The 23,017-nt window shown below is 42.2% G+C and overlaps 1 protein-coding gene across 3 annotated transcripts; it reads right to left on the bottom strand.

The window, feature by feature from the left end:
- Positions 1-6,678: 6,678 nt before the first annotated feature.
- LOC124044126 (lysophosphatidic acid phosphatase type 6-like) lies at positions 6,679-22,892 on the bottom strand. 3 transcript variants are annotated; one of them, XM_046363602.1, is made up of 11 exons: positions 22,583-22,892; positions 21,924-22,147; positions 21,344-21,472; positions 15,755-15,885; positions 14,460-14,539; positions 14,267-14,354; positions 14,000-14,132; positions 13,242-13,342; positions 12,958-13,050; positions 10,188-10,353; positions 6,679-8,295 (listed from the first exon to the last, which is right to left on the bottom strand). In XM_046363602.1, the coding sequence occupies exons 2-11, from the start codon at positions 22,140-22,142 to the stop codon at positions 8,161-8,163; spliced, it is 1,275 nt and encodes a 424-aa protein (XP_046219558.1). In that variant the 5' UTR covers positions 22,143-22,147; positions 22,583-22,892; the 3' UTR covers positions 6,679-8,160. The 3 variants fall into 3 exon arrangements, with proteins under 3 accessions (XP_046219558.1, XP_046219557.1, XP_046219559.1); XM_046363601.1 differs by having other exon boundaries at positions 21,924-22,152; positions 22,583-22,891; XM_046363603.1 differs by lacking the exon at positions 22,583-22,892 and adding an exon at positions 22,278-22,421 and having other exon boundaries at positions 21,924-22,152.
- Between the last annotated feature and the right edge of the window lie 125 nt (positions 22,893-23,017).

A 23,017-nucleotide genomic window follows, 5' to 3' on the forward strand; every position in this document is an offset into this window, starting at 1 on the left:
GCAAGAGCGACATCGTTGATATATACAGAGAAAAGAGTCGGCCGAGAATTGAACCCTGTGGCACCCCCATAGAGACTGCCAGAGGTCCGGACAACAGGCCCTCCGATTTGACACACTGAACTCTATCTGAGAAGTAGTTGGTGAACCAGGCGAGGCAGTCATTTGAGAAACCAAGGCTGTTGAGTCTGCCGATAAGAATACAGCGATTGACAGAGTCGAAAGCCTTGGCCAGGTTGATGTAGGCAGTGTCTGGTTAGCTAACATTAAAGCAGATAAAAATGGTTGATGCCAGAGTCAAAACCACTATCTGTATGTGATGATAGAACTATGATGCATAGGTGGAGAATTTGATTTGAATCACAGAAAGTTGACATAACTGAACTTATATAGTATACTTCAACGTTATTTAATTGTGTGAGTGTGTTTCTGTGGTTGTGTGAATGGTGTACTTAAGTGGACACGTTTACTGTTTGTTCCATGTGCATGAAGTATGCATTACTTGCTGCCCCGCTTACAAGTGAACTTTCAGTGTTTTCAGGAAGTGACAAACAGTTACTTCCTCTGATCTGAACCCATTAGCTCTCCACAGATGTCTATCTCTCTGTCAAAATCAAGGCAGCACCTGAATGGAATTGATGAGTGCATGTTCCAAAATGTAACCTCACACCCTTTATTTACACTGTGGTATTTCCTCAGAACACTGTTTCAAAGAAGAAAAATACACACAGAAAAACATTCTCTCTCTCCCTCAGTCTTACACTCTCTCTCTACCCCCCTCTCTCTCTAAGACCACACAAACACATCCTGTATGAGTTTGACTACCCCAGCCACTCTTATGCATGATTGTCTCACACCTCTGTATGTTAGACTAACAAAAAATTGTCAACAGTTATTTAGGACAGTACACACATAAACTAACAAAATAGCAAAACGAATAGTTCCCCATGGATCGCCTGAGTATATAGGCAGACTCGAGTTGATCATTTCATGCCAAATGTAAAGATCAAAAAACGAAACTAAATGGTCAAAAGCATTGAAAAACACCAAGTGATTTAATGTGATTGAGCCAATGTGAAACTGATCTTAATGTCATGTACTACATTCTACACTGAGGTAGTTCAGAATGTAGTATGTTCTGGGGTGTCAGATCTCTTACAGTTGCAATACTTTATGTGGTTTCTTTTATGAAATGACTGTGAGAAATACAGAGAGGTTAGATAGAAGGGCCTTAGATAATACATCATTTAATATAATCTATTTCTATGGCTCAGACAGAGTGGCCAAGACAGGGCTCAAATCCCTGTTGCCAGGGGGATGTGTGGTATGGAGTGGGCAGCGCTACCACTAGGCCAGACTCCTGCACTCTCTCTTGGTGCATTTCCACTGAGGATTTACCCCAGTGTTTTACCCAAAAGGCCCTGACTCTTCTGTTTCCAACTGCCTGGGCTGGCACCCGTGTCTCACTGGGCCATGGCTTCGGCGGACACAATAACACTAGAGTTAACATGAACATAAAACACTGGTGACACCCTGGTGTGTGGGTAAGTTCAGGTAGCAGGTGGGGGACAGGGGAAGCAGATAGCTGCTTAGTGGCTATTCAGCAGCCTGATGGTCTAGGGGAAGAAGCTATTGGCCAGTCTGACAGTTTTTGGGGACGGGATCATTGATGGGGGATGGGGCTTTTGGATATGAAATTCACATTAAAATCCAACTCTGAGCACACAGTAAACCACTCAGTAATAAAATGCTGAGTGGGTATGTGTGATGTTACGGGAATCAAAACATTCTCACACTGTCCTTTAAAGTAAAGTACTTAAAACATTGTCTTTGTTGTTTCCTTTCCAATAGAGTCAGCAGGTGACTCAACAAAATATCTGAAAAATAAATCAGCTTCTTTGGGAGAAATTGTTACTTTGGTTTGCAATAACTCAGACACGAATGCAACATACATCTGGAAGAAGGACACAGTTCTTATTTTCTCTCATAGTGACACACTGAATAAATCTGAAAGAACATTCACCTCTGACAGGATGAGTGTTGATCCACCTACAAAGCTGACTATCTTTAATGTAGAGTTAAATGACACCGGGAGCTACAGCTGTCAAATAACAGATGATCAAAGTGGTGTACTGACAATGGGGTGGAATTTGACCATCACTAATAACCTCACAGGTAATGGAAGTAATGTTCTGTTTATACTGTAACATGTGGAGAAGAAACGGTATTCTGTAATGCCAGATATACATTTCCAGAATTTTGACTTTAACAAAAATATAAATTATTGTGATAATTATCGCAAACCATCAATACTGAATGTTATAATGTTATTATTTGGTTATTATCTCCCTATTGTTTACTATATTGTTATAAAGCAAAGGAATATAACACTTGTTTTAGACTTGTCAACTCTCCTGAAAATCCCAATTGTTTCTGTTTTAACACAGATCATGCTGAATATAACCTACGGTGGTTATTGCTCTTCACAATTCCATCTGCTATTGGAGGAGTGGTTCTCTGCATTAACATCTGTTGTATGGTCTGGCTGTGTAGGTGAGTAGCTTAAAGTAGTCTACCTAAGAGCTCAGTTCAATCACATCTGCATTGCCTAAAGCACTGTGGTCTCATTTTGTATCTATAGTTGAGTAGGAGTTAGATTTTTTTATAAAATACCTAATTCATGTTACCTTGTTTCTGCAGGAAACGAAAACAGGAACAGACAAGTCATTGTGATAAGCGCAGAGAGGTCAGTAGCTTAACTCAGAGGGGTTGGGTTAAATGAGGAAGATATTTGTCCCACCAGCCGGACGCCTTTTCCTGTTTCTAAAACTCCCAATGTTCTGCTCATGTGTTTCTTTTACACACTAAACACTTTGAGGCCTCCTGCTTATGTTTATGTTGTCTTGAAAATGTGCACAATGTAAGGTTTTAGAAAATGGGAAATGTCTTCCTGAGGGAGGAGCAAACATGCCTTTTTTGCAAGGCCAGGCTACAAATACAGTTTTAATGAATCTTTTTGATATTGCCAAATTTGTGGCTGTGGTAACTAATGGAAACCAAACTCAGGATCCGAATCACATTCTGCCCACGTGTGATTTTACACGTAATTTCAAGCTTCTCACTTTACTCTATCAAATCAGATGTATTTATAAAGCCCTTTTTACATCAGATGTCACAAAGTGCTTGTACAGAAACCCAGTCTAAAATCTCACACATCAAGCAATGCAGATGTGGAAGCACGGTGGCAAGGAAAAACTCCCTAGAAATGCAGAAACCTAGAGAGGAACCAGGCTCTGAGGAGTGGCAAGTCCTCCTGTGGCTGTGCCGGGTGGAGATTATAACAGTACACGGCCATTAAGGCCAGATCATTCTTCAAGATGTTCATAGATGACCAGCAGGGTCAAATAATAATCACAGTAGTTGTAGAGTGGCAACAGGTCAGTACCTCAGGAGTAAATGTCAGTTGGCTGAGCATTCAGAGGTTGAGACAGCAGGTGTGGTAGAGCGAGCGAGAGAGAGGGAGGGTCGAAAACAGCAGGTCCGGGACAATGTAGCACGTCCTGTGAACAGGTCAGTGTTCCATAGCCACAGGCAAAACAGCAGAAACTGGATCAGCATCACGACCAGTTGGACTGGGGACAGCCAGGAGTCATTATGCCAGGTAGTCCTGAGGCATGGTCCTAGGGCTCAGGTTCTCCTGGAGGGGAGAGAGAGAGGAGCATTAGAGAGAGTATATTTAAGTTCACACCAGACACCAGATAGGACAGACTGACCCCAGCCCCCCGGCACAGACTATTGCAGCATAGATACTGGAGGCTGAGACGGCGATACCCCCGGACAAGGCCAAGCAGGCAAAATATAACCCCACCCACTTTGCCAAAGCACAGCCCCCACACCACTAGAGGGATATCAACAGACCACCAACTTACTAACCTTAGACGAGGCTGAGTAAAGCCCACAAAGATTTGGCTAGAAATTCTAAGGACAATGAGGAGGCCTGTGTCTTGTGACCATAGCGTATGTGTAGGTATGTACGGCAGGATCAAATCAGAGAGATAGGTAGGAGCAAGTCCATGTAATGCTTTGTAAGGTAGCAGTAAAACCTTGACATCAGCCCTTGCCTTAGTAGGAAGCCAGTGTAGAGAGGCTAACACTGGAGTAATATGTTACAATTTTGGGGTTATAGTCAAGATTCTAGCAGCCATATTTAGCACTTACTGAACTTTATTTAGTAATGTATCCAGGTAGCCAGAGAGTAGAGCATTGCAGTAGTCTAATCTAGAAGTGAAAAAAGCATTCGTTTTTCTGCACCAATGACAATGAGTTTCAGATTGTTGCTATGTTACGAAGATGGAAAAGAATGCTCTTGAAATTTTCTTGATATGTTCGCCAAAAGAGAGATCAGAGTAAAAGGCCGAGGTCCTTCACAGTATTATTTGAGACTACTGTACAACCATCAACATTAACTGTCAGATGAAACAGCAGATCTCTCCGTTTCTTGGGACCTAGAACTAGCAGTCTTTCAATAATGACAGGAATGGAGGTCTTTATTCCAGTGAGATTGCGAAAGACCTAGATCGAGGCACAGGCATATGAGAGTTTTAGGTGAGCAGTGCCCAATTTGTCAAAAGCAGGGGGCGCAACATATTTTGCTTGTCCATTCCCAGCTCGCCTCTCCAGTGTGCTGTTGGAGAGATGCACCAACGTTCTGTCAAAAAAATTCTAAATAATGTAGCAGCTATAGGATATGGTAGAAAGAGAATGTTGCCTTTTCTGTAGCCTACAGGATGGAGATAAAACGTATGACAATGTAATGACACGTACGCATCATGCAGGTTTCTCTAAATGGCACTCAATAAGATAAACAATTCTGTCATGTTAACAAACATATCCTAAAAACAGGACATGTCAAACTAAAATGGACAATATGGAACGGACAATCACAACTGCTGTCCAGGAGTTTCACACCGTTGTCATGATTAGTGGTTTCAAGTTTGTATCCCTCAATTTTTGATCATAGCGAAAAAGAAAATACTTCTGCATTTCCTGCTGTGTAAACACATTGCAAATAGGCTCACGATAACTCCTCATAAAGCTGGGTATCTGATATTCAGAGTTTAAATAGCCAAATTGATTAGTCACAAGAATCAGGACTAATAAAGCCAATGCAATGGCCTGCTTTACAAATGGTGGGAGGGCCCGGCCGGGTTGTCTTGTACCATAGCGCTCCAGCGACACCTGTGGCGGGCTTGACGCAATCTACGCTGACATGGTCGCTAGATGTACGGTGTTTCCTCTGACACATTGGTGCGGCTGGATTCTGGGTTAAGCAAGCATTCTGTCAAGAAGCAGTGTGGCTTGGTGGGGTTGTGTTTCAGAGGACACACGCCTCTCCCGAGTCCATATGGGAGTTGCAGCGATGGGACAAATTGGGGAGAAAAATGGGGTGGGGGGGAAATAAACAATGGTCCACTCCCCAAAGGACTTTCAGCCAACTTGATACAACGATGGGAAGCATTGGAGTCAACATGGGTCAGCATTCCCAGTCGAATGCTTTCAACATCTTGTAGCGTCCATGGCCAGATGAATTGAGGCTGTTCTGAATGCAAAAGGGTGCATAAATCAATATTAGGAATGTGTTCCTAATGTTTTGTTTATGAAGGCTATCTGCCTTTTTTGATGGATATTGCCGTAGCACAAACAAGATGCAGTCCAGACACAGCAGCAGTACACATGGAATGTAGGATGAATACGAAGGGTACGGGGCAACAGAAGGCAGACAGCAGAGGGGCTAATGATCTTGGAGCTGGTAAGGGCCAATAAACATGGGGGGACAGTTTAAGAGACTCCACCCGGAGGGGCAGATCTCGGGTGGACAGCCATACCTTCTGCCCGAGACGATACCGGGGGCCGGGATCCGATGGTGATCCGCTTGTCATCGATACCTGGAGGTGGTCTTGACCGGGCTCTCCTACAGGTACGATGACAGCGGCGGAAATAAACATCTAGGCAGAAGGTATGCCGACCTCCACTTCCTGCTCAGGGAAGAGCCAGGGCTGATACCCCAGGGAACTCTCAAAGGGAGATAGGCCCGTGGCAGAGCAGGGAAGGGTGTTGCGGACATATTTGACCCACACAAGCTGCTGGCTCCAGGTGGTGGGGTTGGTGGAGACAAGGCAGCGCAGGGTAGTCTCGAGGTCCTGGTTGGCTTGCTCCGACTGGCCGTTGGACTGGAACCCGGAGGACAGGCTAGCCAACAACCCAATGAGGGTGCAGAACGCCTTCTAGAACTGGGACGAGAACTGCGGATGGAGTCATGAACGAACTTCCGGGGTGTGGGTTGTCTCGCTTTCTCTTCCGTCTCTGGAGCAACTGCAGATAAGTGTAGTCGACTGCAGTCAAAACGTCATGACCTTTGATCACATGGTTTTTGTAAAGTTCATGCAGTCAACATGTTGGCTCAAGTCAGACAATTGTTATCCCCTTTGATAAGTGGTGACCAACCATTTTCACCGACTGATCTGCTCATATGCTCCCATTGTCTTGGAGCCGGTTTGTCTTACATCATACAGTCATCCATGATACATGATCTAACACATGACTGAAAACTGTGGGTCAGGTATCCTTATGACGACCACTGACCATATGACCACTGGTGTTGCACATTAGAGACAGACAAAGCCTTGACCAACTCTTTATTATAACCACCACTCCAAAGTCATGTCAACTCCCCATGATGAGACCTAGAACCAATAAACACTCCAGTGTGTAGTGTATATTTGCTCACATGTCCATGCATATAATTTATACACTCAATATAATCAACACATTCCTAAAAGAAGGCACCTACTGTTTCACTCACAACATATCGTAAACAGAATACATCCCTTTTTAAAAAGGTTCTAAAATGAATGATTCTGAGTGGGTAAACACACACTCTCATACACACCATACATTTTGGTACCCTTGGTTAATGAGCACTATGTACATGAAGTGCTTGGTTTTCCCCTGAGGAGAAGATTGCAGTTTGCTGTGAAGCATTTTGGTTCACTCTCAAAAAAAAAACAAAGCCAGAACATTTCAGAAAGTCTATAAGCCCTGTCATTTACAGTGCTGTGCATAAAGTAATAACCAGGTAAATGCAGTGTATCTACAGACATAGAAGCACATCGCTCTGTGCATAGTACTGTCGCAGAAAGTACATTTATGATTATAATTGGTAACATTTTAGGCATTATAATATCACCAGATTATTTCAATATTATTAAGATTTACTTTCATTTAGCAGACGCTCTTATCCAAAGCGTGTGCATACATTTTCGTACTGGTCCCCCATGGGAATCGAACCCAGAAACCTGGTGTTTACAAGCACCATGCTCTACCAACTGATCCACACAGGACTGACTATCTTAACCTGTTGAAGCAGTACCACACAGGATGCCTATTGCCCTGGGTGTGGTTTCAAAGCCAGTTATCCACTTTGACAGTGACGCTACCTTTGTACATTTAGACCAGGGACAGGCAAACTCTGGCCCACATGACCATTCAATCCAAAATAATACAAAATAATAAAATAAATGTGGGGGGAAATGATAATTTAGGTTAACAGAAACACTCCAGGCCATACTTGAATGTCTAAAACTAGATAGAACATTATAATGGACCTATTTGATTTGATTTATTTAACTAGGCAAGCCAGTTAAGAACAAATTCTTATTTACAATGATGGCCTACCCCAGACAATGCTGGGCCAATTGTGCGCCACCCTATGGGACTCCCAACCGCAGCCAGTTGTGATTCAGCCTGGAATCGAACAAGGGTCTGTAGTGACATCTCTAGCACTGAGATGCTGTGCCACTAGGGAGCCTAATGGGTTATTTATAATGGACCCATTTATAATGGACCTATTTTCTGGCCTGCAAATTGATTCAAAAAAATGTATAGATAAAAAAAGCCCCCAAAAATCTGTACGGCCCTTCATCGAATTTCTAAATCCCGATTTGGCCCTCAAGCAAAAAGGTTTGCCCACCCCTGGCTTAAACAATGAGGTATCCTAACATACTAACTACTCTAATACACGGGCTAATGCTAGGCTAGGGCTGGAGAGTGGATGTTTGGTGGGATGTAAACAGGGTGGCTGGTAACAGTGAGAGTGTGGAAGCCTCAGGGGTCGGCCATGCCCTCTGTGCGGTTGCAGAGCGACTCATAGAGTTCAGAGGTCAGTGAGTAGTTAGAGAAGGCCTGCTTGAATTCCTGCAGGGGGCAGTAGACTCCACTACAGCCTGGAATCAACTGGTCCTACAGACACAAAGAAACAAAGAACATAAGAAAGAGACACACACAAAAAGAGATCACTAACTTTCTCAGAGAGAAAGAGGGTCCTGAAAGTGTTTAAATAAGAGCCTTGCCTCTTCCCTAGCACACTTGCGCCCTAGACCAAGTTCTCAGTTCGGAAAATATGGCACTGGACAATGTGACCGGGAAGATTATAATTTACCGGCCATTTGGAAATGTACCGGACCCATAAGCATTGGATGTATAACCCATTAGGGCAAATGCAATTTGTGGGAAAACACCATTCAAAAGAGCGCATCTGGGAAAATACCATTCTAAACAGCACAGCTGGGAAAACACCATTCTAAACAGCACACCTGATAGCTGTTCCATATGTGAGAGATGGAAATCTCTGTTGGAAACTTAGAAAGAGAGGGAATCTAAAGTGGCAACAACTAGGATGGGTTGCTATATGATGTGGATTGTTTCAAAAATCACACGGTCGTAGTCCGATGTCTATTTGGGAAACACGCTTGGCAATAGGCTTAGCGGATTATTGAATTGCGGCTGTCAGTGAAAAACATCTAAAATGTGTGTGAAGATAATGTGTCTTGAGCATAATTGTAAAATGTTGAGGCAAGGAGGGATGTGTGTCTCTCCAGAACGGCTCAGCTGTCTCCTGCCAATTCTTGTGCATTCATTGTTTGTGTGAATTGTTTGCCCTTACATAAAAAAATGATTCCCCAGAACATGACACCAGTGGTAAATGTAAAGTGTAACATCCAATGCAAATGATAAAGAACTATAGTTTTAATATGTTAAGGTAAGCTATTTCAATCAAATGTATTTATACATTTATAAAGCCCTTTTTACACCAGCTGATGTCACAAAGTGCTATATATTCCAAAAATCTTTCCAACAATCTTATCCTCAATAATCACCAATCCTTGGTGTGTAAGAACAAGGGCAGTTATAGGCTATGAGCTCTATCACTCATTTCTTTAGCCACCAATGGGTCACGGTGTCAATACGGCAGAGGCTGGTGATCTCGCATTAGTTGATTTTTTACTTTTAGATTTGAATCATTTCAATTCAGATTATGATTAACCACATGACAATGTTGAGAAACAAAAACGTTATTGATAAAATAAAACTAATCCACAAAAATGATGATATGAAATTCATAACTGGCATGCATAACGGTAGACATGGCAGGATAAATTGTAAGCTTCCCCAAACTTGAAACTCATGTGCCACCTATGAAGTCTTAATACAAATAATTGCCTACACGTTTCCATGGTCAGATTTAGCATATAGGCTACTTTGAAGCAAGGTAAAACAGGCCTCATAATATGAAATAAAACATTCAGGTTTCAAACAATTAAGTATGTTTTCAAAATGCATACTGCCTTCAGCTCACATTGTAAAGTGGAGGGTGACACACTGATAGCCTTTTTGACTGCACTTGAATGGTGAATGGGAGGCGATCTTTTAATCATGCACCAAAACTGTTTTAACACACGATACACACAGGCCAATTTAATTCCATAAAATGATGCTAGTTAACCTATAGACCAGTGGAGGAAGGCTCCTAATAATGTATGAAACGGAGTGAATGGAATCAAACACATAGTTTCCATGTGTTTGACACCATTCAACTGATTCCACTCCAGTCATTACCACAAGCCGTTCCCCACAATTAAGGTGCCACCAACCTCCTGTGCTATAGACCGATATGCATGATGGTCAAATGTATTTCCATCAACTGGTATTTCCATCAATGAATAAAAAGCATTATTTTGCAATGGGATTTTTTTTCTGGGTGGCAACAGTTTAATTGATCGGTTTTTCATTTATTTAATTTGGGCCAAAATCGTGAAATTGCCGGCTAACGGAAACCCTGCCCTAGACCATACCTTGCCAATGTAGGACACTTTGACAAAGGCCTCTTTGGTTTGCCTGTGTTGATGCAGCTCCAGGGTGATGTCAGCGGCGTACGGTGGCCATTGCATGTCAAAAACCCCCAGAGCCATGAGACAGGGCATCAGAGTGGTGTCGTGGGCAGAGTACAGGAACAGCTTCCTGAGAGAAAAAACACATATGTGAAAATGTCCTCAGAACATTTCTGATGTTCAGCAACAAGTAGGGGTAGGGAACAAAAAACGAAGAATGTGCCATTTAGAAAATTACATTTGCTACCATCAAGTGGTTGGGTTGAGATCTGCAGCTCAATAAATCTCTTATTGGCTGTGTTTTATATTGCAGTCCTCTAGTACCCCCCCCCCCCCCCCTTCAACTAGTCATCAATCCCTTGCAGGCACTCCCTTCTCAAATCAAACCGTAATCTGCACCACTCATTCATGTTGTCACCAAGGCAGCATGATGCATCGTTCAGAAACATGCATCTCTTTTCCATAAAATACAGTGGGGCAAAAAAGTATTTAGTCAGCCACCAATTGTGCAAGTTCTCCAACTTAAAAATATGAGAGAGGCCTGTAATTTTCATCATAGGTACACTTCAACTATGACAGACAAAATGAGAAAAAAAAATCCAGAAAATCACATTGTAGGATTTTTTATGAATTTATTTGCAAATTATGGTGGAAAATAAGTATTTGGTCAATAACAAAAGTTTATCTCAATACTTTGTTATATACCCTTTGTTGGCAATGACAGAGGTCAAATGTTTTCTGTAAGTCTTCACAAGGTTTTCACACACTGTTGCTGGTATTTTGGCCCATTCCTCCATGCAGATCTCCTCTAGAGCAGTGATGTTTTGGGGCTGTTGCTGGGCAACACGGACTTTCAACTCCCTCCAAAGATGTTCTATGGGGTTGAGATCTGGAGAATGGCTAGGCCACTCCAGGACCTTGAAATGCTTCTTACGAAGCCACTCCTTCGTTGCCCGGGCAGTGTGTTTGGGATCATTGTCATGCTGAAAGACCCAGCCACGTTTCATCTTCAATGCCCTTGCTGATGGAAGGAGGTTCACACTCAAAATCTCACGATACATGGCCCCATTCATCTTTCCTTTACACGGATCAGTCCTGGTCCCTTTGCAGAAAAACAGCCCCAAAGCATGATGTTTCCACCCCTATGCTTCACAGTAGGTATGGTGTTCTTTGGATGCAACTCAGCATTCTTTGTCCTCCAAACATGACGAGTTGAGTTTTTACCAAAAAGTTATATTTTGGTTTCATCTAACCATATGGCATTCTCACAATCTTCTTCTAGATAATCCAAATGCTCTCTAGCAAACTTCAGATGGGCCTGGACATGTACTGGCTTAAGCAGGGGGACACGTCTGGCACTGCAGGATTTGAGTCCCTGGCGGTGTAGTGTGTTACTGATGGTAGGCTTTGTTACTTTGGTCCCAGATCTCTGCAGGTCATTCACTAGGTCCCCCCGTGTGGTTCTGGGATTTTTGCTCACCGTTCTTGTGGTCATTTTGACCCCACGGGGTGAGATCGTCAGTGGTCTTGTATGTCTTCCATTTCCTAATAATTGCTCCCACAGTTGATTTCTTCAAACCAAGCTGCTTACCTATTGCAGATTCAGTCTTCCCAGCCTGGTGCAGGTCTACAATTTTGTTTCTGGTGTCCTTTGACAGCTCTTTGGTCTTGGCCATAGTGGAGTTTGGAGTGTGACTGCTTGAGGTTGTGGACAGGTGTCTTTTATAATGATAACAAGTTCAAACAGGTGCCATTAATACAGGTAACGAGTGGAGGACAGAGGAGCCTCTTAAAGAAGAAGTTACAGGTCTGTGAGAGCCAGAAATCTTGCTTGTTTGTAGGTGACCAAATACTTATTTTCCACCATAATTTGCAAATAAATTCATTAAAAATCCTACAATGTGATTTTCTGGATTTTTCCCCCTCATTGTCTGTCATAGTTGAAGTGTACCTATGATGAAAATTATAGGCCTCTCTCATCTTTTTAAGTGGGATAACTTGCACAATTGGTGTCTGACTAAATACTTTTTTGCCCCATTGTATATGTTAAAATTTTCAAAATCGTTTTCATTGGGAAGGCAGATAAATCAAAAGCAATCACTTTTGCATGTGAAAACACTGAATCTTACTCATCTTGGACAGGTAGCACTGGACGTGCTACCTGTCCCAGACCTGCTGTTTTCAACTCTCTAGAGACAGCAGGAGCGGTAGAGATACTGCAGGAGCGGTAGAGATACAATGATCGGCAAAGAAAAAAGCCAACTGACATTTACTCCTGAGGTGCTGACTTGCACCCTCGACAACTACTGTGATTATTATTGTTTGACCATGCTGGTCATTTATGAACATTTTAATATCTTGGCCATGTTCTGTTATAATCTCCACCCGGCACAGTCAGAATAGGACTGGCCACCCCTCATAGCCTGGTTCCTCTCTAGGTTTCTTCCTAGATTTTGGGAGTTTTTCCTAGCCACCGTGCTTCTACACTTGCATTGCTTGCTGTTTGGGGTTTTAGGCTGGGTTTCTGTACAGCACTTTGAGATATCAGCTGATGTAAGAAGGACTATATAAATACATTTGATTATTATTATTTTTTGTTGTTGATTAATCCACATGCTAAAATCTAGGTCACTTCGTCATTGGCCAGAGCGGGGTACCCGGTTCACGGCCGGGAGGCAGCTCCGATTCACAGCCCCATTCAAAATGAATGCAATCAAAAGTAAAACTAACTCACCTGTTGGACTCTGAGGTTGTGCCCTGTAGATGGTCTTCAATGTTGCCCATCAGGGTGTGGAAGAGGGGACCCACACACAGCTGCAGGTTCTCCCTGATCACAACAAGCAAACCTCAGACAAGATGAAGGAAACAACAACTGTCTTGGGGGAATTTATTTCTGAATGTGGAATAAGAAAGCAGCTTATGCTCATGAAACAGGGAACTATATTGTCTCTGTTCTACTACCTGGCCCTCTACACAGGCCCATCTGTATTTATATCCCACTACCCTTTGACCCCTGACCTCTTGCTGGGTTCGTAGATGTGACAGATCATCTCCACAGCTCTCTGCTCCACTGTGTTCCTCCAGGAGTCCAGGATTGGTGGGCAGGGCAGTCCGTGTGTCTGATATAACACACACACACACACACACACACACACACACACACACACACACACACACACACACACACACACACACACACACACACACACACACACACACACACACACACACACACACACACACACACACACGCACACACGCACACACGCACACGCCATTTTGTTTGCATTGCATGGAGATGTTACCATGACAAAGTCATTTTGCTGTAACTAGAAAAATGGAAGGGAAGTAAGGCGCAGGAGAGCAAAACTGGGTATTCAACAGAGAAGTTATATCCATAAAACCCCTGGAAACCAGAACAATAAACAAATGGGTACAAAACCCATCGCGCACCAGAGAAAATGTGCACATGCACTTACAATAAACAATTCTGTACAAAGACATGGGGGGAAGAGGGTTAAATACACAACATGTAATGAGGGATACTGAGACCAGGTGTGTGAGAAGACACGACAAAACAAATGGAAAATGAAAAATGGATCGATGATGGCTAGAAGATCGGCGACACCGGGCGCGGCCCGAACAAGGAGAGGAACCGACTTTGGCAGAAGTCGTGACAATGACAGTATCACTATTTATACCTTTGGATCTCATAATACATTTTGTCAAGAAAAGGTTTGAAATTAAGAATATATATATTTGTTGCATTGTGTCACCTCTCTGGCCACCATGTCATCCCTGATGAGGATGAAGTCAACCCGTTGGTGGGCAGCGATGCCCAGAGCTCTCTGGATGCTCCTCAAGTCTGCAGCGATGTCTGGCAGAGTGGACGACTCCGCCCAGCGATGACTACAGCACACACAGACACAGCCAATCACAAAAATCAACAAGACAGAAACAACCAATCACAAACATTAAAGAGTGAGAGATCCAGCCAAACATAAAAATGTATAGGAAAGGGACCCAGCCAGTCACTCACTAACCCGCTGAGGTGTTTGAGCAATCTGCACCCATGGTAGTTAGGGTACAGGATCTCTGACTCTGCCTCAGTCGTCAGAATGGAAACCATGTCTTCAGAAGAAGAGAGGGGGAGCAACATTAGGAGATCGGAAATACTGGTCTTTGACACACACGCCTCATACGCACATAAACAAACAAACATACAGTGACACCTACCACTCTGGCTTTGCTGGAACAGCCCTGCCACCAGGCACTTGGCAGACTCTATGGTCCTTACAATGTTAGTGGAACGCACACTGGGAGAGAGAGACGAAACGGCATATATATTAGAAGAATATATCAATGTCTTGTACATGTACTGTGGTATTATGATTTCAACCTTTATGTTACCTAGCCTGATGTTACCTAGGTAACAGCTCACGGGGCCTTTATGCTTCAGCAAAAAAGGAAAGGAGTGGTGCTCAACAACAATGACAAAATCAATCTCTGTCTTGTTTTGTTGAGTGCTCCAACTCCTTTTTTACCCCGAATTAGTCCATTTGGAAGTTTTTCTGAGTAAGCCATTCTCGTTACCTAGGTGACCTATACGTTAGCTAGGCTGATGTTACCTTCATGTTACCTAGATGCGGATATGAGTTGGCTACAGAACGTGACTACCAGGCTATTGACAAGAGCACATGTGGCACATATCAGACCTCTGTAGGGCTGAAGGTGGGGGTTGAGGATGGTTGTGGTACTTACTAGACCTCTGTAGGGCTGAAGGTGGGGGTTGAGAAAGGCTATGGTACTTCCTAGACCTCTGTAGGGCTGAAGGTGGGAGTTGAGGAAGGCTGCAATACTTACTAGACCTCTGTAGGGCTGAAGGTGGGGGTTGAGGAAGGTTGCAGTACTTACTAGACCTCTGTAGGGCTGAAGGTGGGGGTTGAGGAAGGCTGCAGTACTTACTAGACCTCTGTAGGGCTGAAGTGTGGGTTGAGGAAGGTTGCAGTACTTACTAGACCTCTGTAGGGCTGAAGGTGGGGGTTGAGAAAGGCTATGGTACTTCCTAGACCTCTGTAGGGCTGAAGGTGGGAGTTGAGGAAGGCTGCAATACTTACTAGACCTCTGTAGGGCTGAAGGTGGGGGTTGAGGAAGGCTGCAGTACTTACTAGACCTCTGTAGGGCTGAAGTGTGGGTTGAAGAAGGTTGCAGTACTTACTAGACATCTGTAGGGCTGAAGGTGGGGGTTGAGGAAGGCTGCAGTACTTACTAGACCTCTGTAGGGCTGAAGGTGTGGGTTGAGGAAGGCTGCAGTACTTACTAGACATTTACATCATTACATTTAAGTCATTTAGCAGACGCTCTTATCCAGAGCGACTTACACCTCTGTAGGGCTGAAGGTGTGGGTTGAGGAAGGCTGCAGTACTTACTAGACCTCTGTAGGGCTGAAGGTGTGGGTTGAGGAAGGCTGCAGTACTTACTAGACCTCTGTAGGGCTGAAGGTGTGGGTTGAGGAAGGCTGCAGTACTTACTAGACCTCTGTAGGGCTGAAGGTGGGGTTGAGGAAGGCTGTGTCCTTGATGTACCTCTTCCTCAGCCTCTCTCCCAGCTCATACAGCTGTTGCATGCCCACCGTGGTCAACTGACCTGGGTACGTACCCCCCTTCAGGGGAAAAGGACAGGGGTCAAAGGTTAGGTTTTATTTATTCACACCAAAGAAAATAAGTGAAATATAAAACAGTACAGATAAAAGAAAAACTGGAAAAAACAGTGTGCAAGTGAGGCTGGAAGCCCAAAAGGGCTGACATGAAAACCACACCACAAATAAACAAATATATATATATATATATATATATATATATTTGTTCAATCAGTTAAAAGCATTTGAATTATAATTGTACATGACATACTCAGTATAAAATAAAAAACATTTTGATTACAGTGGGGCAAAAAAGTATTTAGTCAGCCACCAATTGTGCAAGTTCTCCCACTTAAAAAGATGAGAGGCCTGTAATTTTCATCATATGATAGACAAAATGAGAGAAAAAAAATCCAGAAAATTACATTATAGGATTTTTAATGAATTTATTTGCAAATTATGGTGGAAAATAAGTATTTGGTCACCTACAAACAAGCAAGATTTCTGGCTCTCACAGACCTGGAACAAGTCGAATAAATCCATTTGGTCTGACGGAGCAGTGGACATACTCGGTATACAAATCCCAAAAGAAAGACATGATCTCATGCCAATAATTTTTATTGAAAGTTAGCAAAAATAGACAAGATCTTGCTACCATGGAAAGGAAAATACCTGTCTATTTGTGGAAAAATCACCCTGATTAACTCTTTAGTCATATCACAGTTTACCTATTTGCTTATGGTTTTGCCTACACCTAGTGACCTGTTTTTTAAATCATATGAACAAAAATTATTCAATTTTATTTGGAACGGCAAGCCAGATAAAATTAAAAGGGCCTATTTATATAATGAATATGAATTCGGAGCATTAGACCTCTCACTAAAGGCAAGTATAACGACCACTGCCTTGCTAAAGAAGCTGAGGGTAAAGGTGATGGACTGGCCAAGCATGTCTCCAAACCTAAACCCTATTGAGCATCTGTGGGGCATCCTCAAACGGAAGGTGGTCTCTGACATCCACCAGCTTCGTGATGTCGTCATGGAGGAGTGGAAGAGGACTCCAGTGGCAACCTGTGAAGCTCTGGTGAACTCCATGCCCAAGAGGGTTAAGGCAGTGCTGGAAAATGATGGTGGCCACACAAAATATTGACACTTTGGGCCCAATTTGGACATTTTCACTTAGGGATGTACTCACTTTTTTTGCCAGCGGTTTAGACATTAATGGCTGTGTGTTGAGTTATTTTGAGGGGACAGCAAATGTACACTGTTATACAAGCTGTACACTCACTACTTTACATTGTAGCAAAGTGTAATATTTTCAGTGTTGTCACATGAAAAGATATATTCAAATATTTACAAAGATGTGAGGGGTGTACTCACTTTTGTGATATACTGTATATATTTACCCCAAAAATGTATGTGGATTGGAAATGATGCAGACAATTACATTGATGGAAGCAACATTCTTTCCGCAATATTAAGCTGATCCACAAAAAATAAAAATATTTTTTAATTAAAAAATAAAATAAATCCATTTAATAAAACGATAAATCATTTTTAAAAAGACAGATCTAAAGAAACATGATATGAAGAAAATGTAGTCCATTTCAGAAGAACATAAATTGTCCTTATGTTGTGCCCAGAACTGGCTATGCCATATGGCTGTGGGCTACACTAGTTCATATAGCTGACAAGATTTGCTTAGAATTCCGTGGCATTTTCTTATATTATGATGAAAACAATTGAACATGGCTGAATAAAATAGAAAGGATATTTTCCGCAAACGATTTGAGGGAGTGAGCACATGTAGCTATTCTGTGTATTGCGGTTAGGAAATAAACAGGTCCTCCTATACGCCTAATTTAGTTATTTATGCTACTTTAGTTGCGATACAAATGTTGGGCTATTTGTTTTGATTATTAATACATTCTAAGGCTGGATGATGTGACTAATGATGATTTGAAAACAGTTGCATGAAAGTTATGAGCTCTGATTTGTTATTTGAACAGGCTGTACACACTTTATCAGTCTCTCATTCACAATTTGACAAGCATGTTAAAGCCTCAAAATTCCCGGCAGCATCCCGTTTGTGTGGCCTTAATGCCCCATAAAAAAATCCATGCCTTTTGCAGCCAGTGTACATTGTGCTGAATATACAAATTATAATTCCCTTCTCCCGGCTGCGTGCTCTGAAGCACCTCTCACTCACATGGCTCTCTCAAATAGCTCAATTCTTATTAGCCAATGCCCGCCAGGCGATCGATCGGGTCTTTCTCAAATGCTACAAGTGAAAAACACATCTGGGATGCAACTGCGCACGTCCTTATCTAATTCCGAGCAGAATATTGAAGATATTGGAAGAACTGTCCACATTTACTTTATGGCAGCCAACAAGATGAGTAGGCCTAACGAACAGCAAAAGCACTAGCCTATGTCAATCTACCATCCCCCATGGTACAAAGGTTGACCTATTCTATTCTGTGCAAGAAATAAATATTTTAAACATAGTCTTGGACAGTTGTGGGTTGCGATAGATCCCAAATGAATACAACCACTAGCATTTTTAAGCAATGAGGACTGATGCAACAGACCAGAACGTTTTGCTTAAAATGTTGATAAACTATTAGGCTATTTCTTTACATTATAAGAGCATCAATGCGCACATTGCAGTAGGCTATAAGCGCGAATGATCCAAAATGCAATCAATTAAAAGGAAAACACCATTTTCAAAAGTGACCGCAAATACGATTATGCATGTAATTTTATTTTAAAGGTGCATTTTTATGGTGAAAATTATCTTCCCAAAACTTGAAACTCACGCGCTGCTTATGCATGCCAATTAGGCTCTACAGCCGTTGTAAAGTGGATTAATGTGCTTCATTTTAAGAAGCCATTTGGCCACGTTAGTTGTGATACAAACCGTATCAAAACATATAGGCCTATTGGCTACGTTACATGGGGTGATCAACTATGATTCGAAAAAAGGGCATGCACCGTTTCTTGCCTTACTGCACACAAGCTGGGCATTTACTTATTTTATATATGCTTCATTCACAAGTGGTAATATATACAGTACCAGTCAAAAGTTTGGACACCTACTCATTCAAGGGGTTTTCTTTATTTTTACTATTTCCTACATTGTAGAATAAGACATCAAAACTATGAAATAACACATGGAATCATGTAGAAAACAAAAAAGTGTTAAAGAAATGTATTTTATATTTGAGATTTTTCAAAATAACCACCATTTGCCTTGATGACAGCTTTGCACACTCTTGACATTCTCTCAACCAGCTTCATGGGGAATGCTTTTCCAACATTCTTGAAGGCGTTCCCACATATGCTGCGCACTTGTTGGCTGCTTTTCCTTCACTCTGCTGTCCAACTCATCCCAAACCATCTCAATTGGATTGAGGCCGGGTGATTGTGGAGGCCAGGTCATCTGATGCAGCACTACATCACTCTCCTTCTTGGTCAAATAGCCCTTAACACACCTCCAGGCTGTGTTAGTCATTGTCCTGTTGAAAAATTAATTATAGTCCCACTAAGCCCCAAACCAGATGGGATGGATTATTGCTGCAGAATGCTGTGGTAGCCATGCTGGTTAAGTGTGCCTTAAATTCTAAATAAATCACTGACAGTGTCACCAGCAAAGCACCCCCACACCATCACACTTCCTCCTCCATGCTTCACGGTGGGAACCACACATGCAGAGATAATCTGTTCACCAGTCTGTGTCTCACAAATACATGGCAGTTGTAACCAAAAATCTCAAATCTGGACTCAACAGACCAAAGGACAGATTTTCACCATTCTAATCTCCATTGCTCAAGTTTCTTGGCCCAAGCAAGTCTCTTTTTATTATTGGTGTCCTTTAGTAGTGGTTTATTTGCAGCAATTCTACCATGAAGGCCTGATTCAAACAGTCTCCTCTGAACAGTTGATGTTGAGAGGTGTCTGTTACTCGAATTCTGTGAAGCATTTATTTGGGCTGCAATTTCTGAGGCTAGTAACTCATGAAATTTTCCTCTGCAGCAGAGGTGACTCTAGTTCTTTCTTTCCTGTGGAGGTCCTCATGAGAGCTAGTTTCATCATAGCGCTTGATGGTTTTTGCGACTGCACTTGAAGAAACTTTAATGATGGACTGTCATTTCTCTTTGCTTATTTGAGCTGTTCTTGCCATAATATGGACTTGGTCTTTTATTAAATAGGGCCTCTGTATTTTTTATTTGTATTTATTTCACCTTTATTTAACCAGGTAAGCTAGTTGAGAACAAGTTCTCATTTGCAACTGCGACCTGGCCAAGATAAAGCAAAGCAGTTCGACACATACAACAACACACATGGAATAAACAAACATCCAATCAATAATACACTATATATACCAGCCCTACCTTGTCACAACACAACTGATTGGCTCAAACGCATTAAGAAGGAAAGACATTTCACAAAATAACTTTTGACAAGGCACACCTGTCAATTAAAATGCATTACAGGTTACTACCTCATGAAGTTGGTTGAGAGAATGCCAAGACTGTGCAAAGCTGTCATCAAGGCAAAGGTTGGCTATTTTAAGAATCTCAAACAGAAAATATATTTTGATTTGTTTAACACTTTTGGTTACTACATGATTCCATATGTGCTATTTCATAGTATTGATGGTCTTCACTATTTTTCTACAATGTAGAAAGTAGTAAAAATAAAGAAAAACCCTTGAATAAGTAGGTGTGTCCAAACTTTTGACTGGTACTGTAATTCCCAAGTGATAGGTGAAAATATTAGACTATCAGACTGTTCTTGATTTAATATTGTCTTTACATATACTAAATAATATATGTGTGACATTTGTTTTCATTTAGAATGGACCATTATCATGCATATGTCTGGATACTGGGGCAGGGGGAAAAATACATATCATTTATGCACTTAAAAAGCGAATGGAGGACGCTTTTCCTGTGGTTCATTTTTATGCCAGCCAGTTAGGCTATACTCTTGTTGTAAAGGAAAGAAATGTGCTTAATATTAGGAAAGTTGAGAAATAAATGTAGTAGGTCTAGCCTATAGAAACTGATGGGATATGCCTCTTTTTAAATAGAGGCCATCACATTCTCACGCAATTGCATAGCCTGTAGAAATATTGCGCAACATGAGCTCATGGGCTCTCATGAAGTGTTTGATAAGATTTTTGATTACATTTGCATTGATGTCAGTGATTAGATAAGAACAATAGCGTGCTGAGCACAAGAAAGTTAGCAAGTTTGGCAGACTACTAATGACCATCAGCAGCATCAGAGCTTGGAGAAGCCTAATTACTGTGACTAAACAGTCCTGTGGAATTTGACTGCCTTCATGACTCGTGACAGCCGGTGTGGCAGAAATACGGTCACCGTAACAGCCCTAACCATACTTATCAAAGCGCCTACTCCTCGCCCTGACCCTATCTCTCTAGGTACAACTTCCTCTACTCACACACACACACTCACACTCAGTATGTTGGCCCGGTAGCTGTCCTCCACCGGTGAGGAGGGCCGTGGACCTCCTTCCAGGTCTGTCACCACATAGTTGATATGTGTGTGTGCTGGGGGTTCCAGGAGGTTAGGCACCCACTGGGCCTGAGAGACAGGACAAGGAAGTATTTTAGCTTTTCAGATACTGGTGACCATACCTTCAGCATGCATTGTCTTGTCAATGAGGCTAAACGTTAAAAAAATATATATATATTATTTTTTAAACCTTTATTTAAGTAGGCAAGTCAGTTAAGAACAAATTCTTATTTTCAATGACGGCCTAAGAACAGTGGGTTAACTGCCTTGTTCAGAGGCAGAACACAGGCAGAGATGGAAAAGGAAACAAGACATCCCACTCCCTCATTTGTTCTGGTTAATCAATTAAGTGAATACATTAAGTAGATCATTCACACCCAGCTGCTAATGCATTGGTGCCTATGGGAGAGCCACCCCGTTAAGCAGACCGGAACTCATATTGTTTTCTACGGTAAAAGGCATGAGTGGGACATCTTAATGTATTATTTATTCACCATATTTGACACAAATGGTCCCTCACCTCCATGACATCCGGTATAGACTTCAGCGGAGTTCGGGCTCCGTGGCGGAACAGGACTTGCACGAGTTTGAGCTCATAAGGAGAAGGTGGTTCCGTGCATGCGGTGGTCGAACCCGTCTGAGTCGTTTCCGTCTTCTTCTGAGACCAGAACATGGATCCAAACGCCATGGATACCGAGCCCAGAACACCTGCTTTGGTCCAGAGCTTCCTCATCCTCATGATTACTGTGCTGCCGAGACAGACCGCACAAGTACAACATTGAAAACATATTTAGCTAGCGCAGTCAATAATTTTACAACGAACCAGTTTATGATCTTCATACATTGTAATGTCTGCGACTCCAGAGTTTATTACCGGGTAGTTATACAACTGCAGTATGGTTGAACCTGGCACTTGATATTTTGGTGGCGATGGCAGCAAGTTTTGAAGCAGGAGCTACGAACAAGCTGGCTGCCACTGAGCTAATGACTCTTAGCTAGCTAGCCGTCAAGATCGAGCAGTTGCTGCAGACTGAAGGTTAGCTAGCTATCAACAAATGTCAACTCATAGCTAGTTAATGTCAAACGTAAGAAATGAGTCATTCTATCGATTAGGGGTTAGCTAACGTTACATCTCAAGCTACATGAATGGCACACGGCTTTGAACTCAAATGTACTTACGTTTAATAAGCACTGGAACAGTTAACTAGCCAACAAATTTTTCAGATAAAAATCCCCTATGGACTAACTCAGGCTATTTTGAAAACACTGCACCGGTTAAGGATAAAAGGTTTTTTGGAATATGTAGTCCTTTCTGGTATGATCCATGCTTTCAAAGCGAATCAATGGTAGCGGTAAACTACTCTTCCCGAAAAAGCTGCCCACAAACGTCATTTCCCTCTTCCCCCCTTAAACTGTATTAGGCCAGTTTTTAAAATAATTTTATAAGTAAACCAAGATATACAACATTCTTTCGTTTCCTATGGGAACAAATGAGCCATGGTGGGCAGAACATACAAGAAGGGGCAGAGCCAAGCACGAGCTAACGAGATCCTATTGGCGCGCTCTAGCAATATCTGCATATTTCCGTGAGAGAACGCCTAGTCTGTGAAGCGC

Source organism: Oncorhynchus gorbuscha, linkage group LG09 (genome assembly GCF_021184085.1).
Source record: "Oncorhynchus gorbuscha isolate QuinsamMale2020 ecotype Even-year linkage group LG09, OgorEven_v1.0, whole genome shotgun sequence".
Lineage (NCBI taxonomy): Eukaryota > Metazoa > Chordata > Actinopteri > Salmoniformes > Salmonidae > Oncorhynchus > Oncorhynchus gorbuscha.

Excerpts from the sequence above, each read along its gene's own strand:
- LOC124044126 (XM_046363602.1), bottom strand. The coding sequence starts at position 22,142 with ATGAGGATGAGGAAGCTCTGGACCAAAGCAGGTGTTCTGGGCTCGGTA. Across the intron at positions 14,133-14,266 it reads TTGCTCAAACACCTCAGCGG|TCATCGCTGGGCGGAGTCGT; the intron begins GTTAGTGAGTGA and ends TGTGTGCTGTAG. Across the intron at positions 13,051-13,241 it reads ATCTACGAACCCAGCAAGAG|GGAGAACCTGCAGCTGTGTG; the intron begins GTCAGGGGTCAA and ends TGTTGTGATCAG.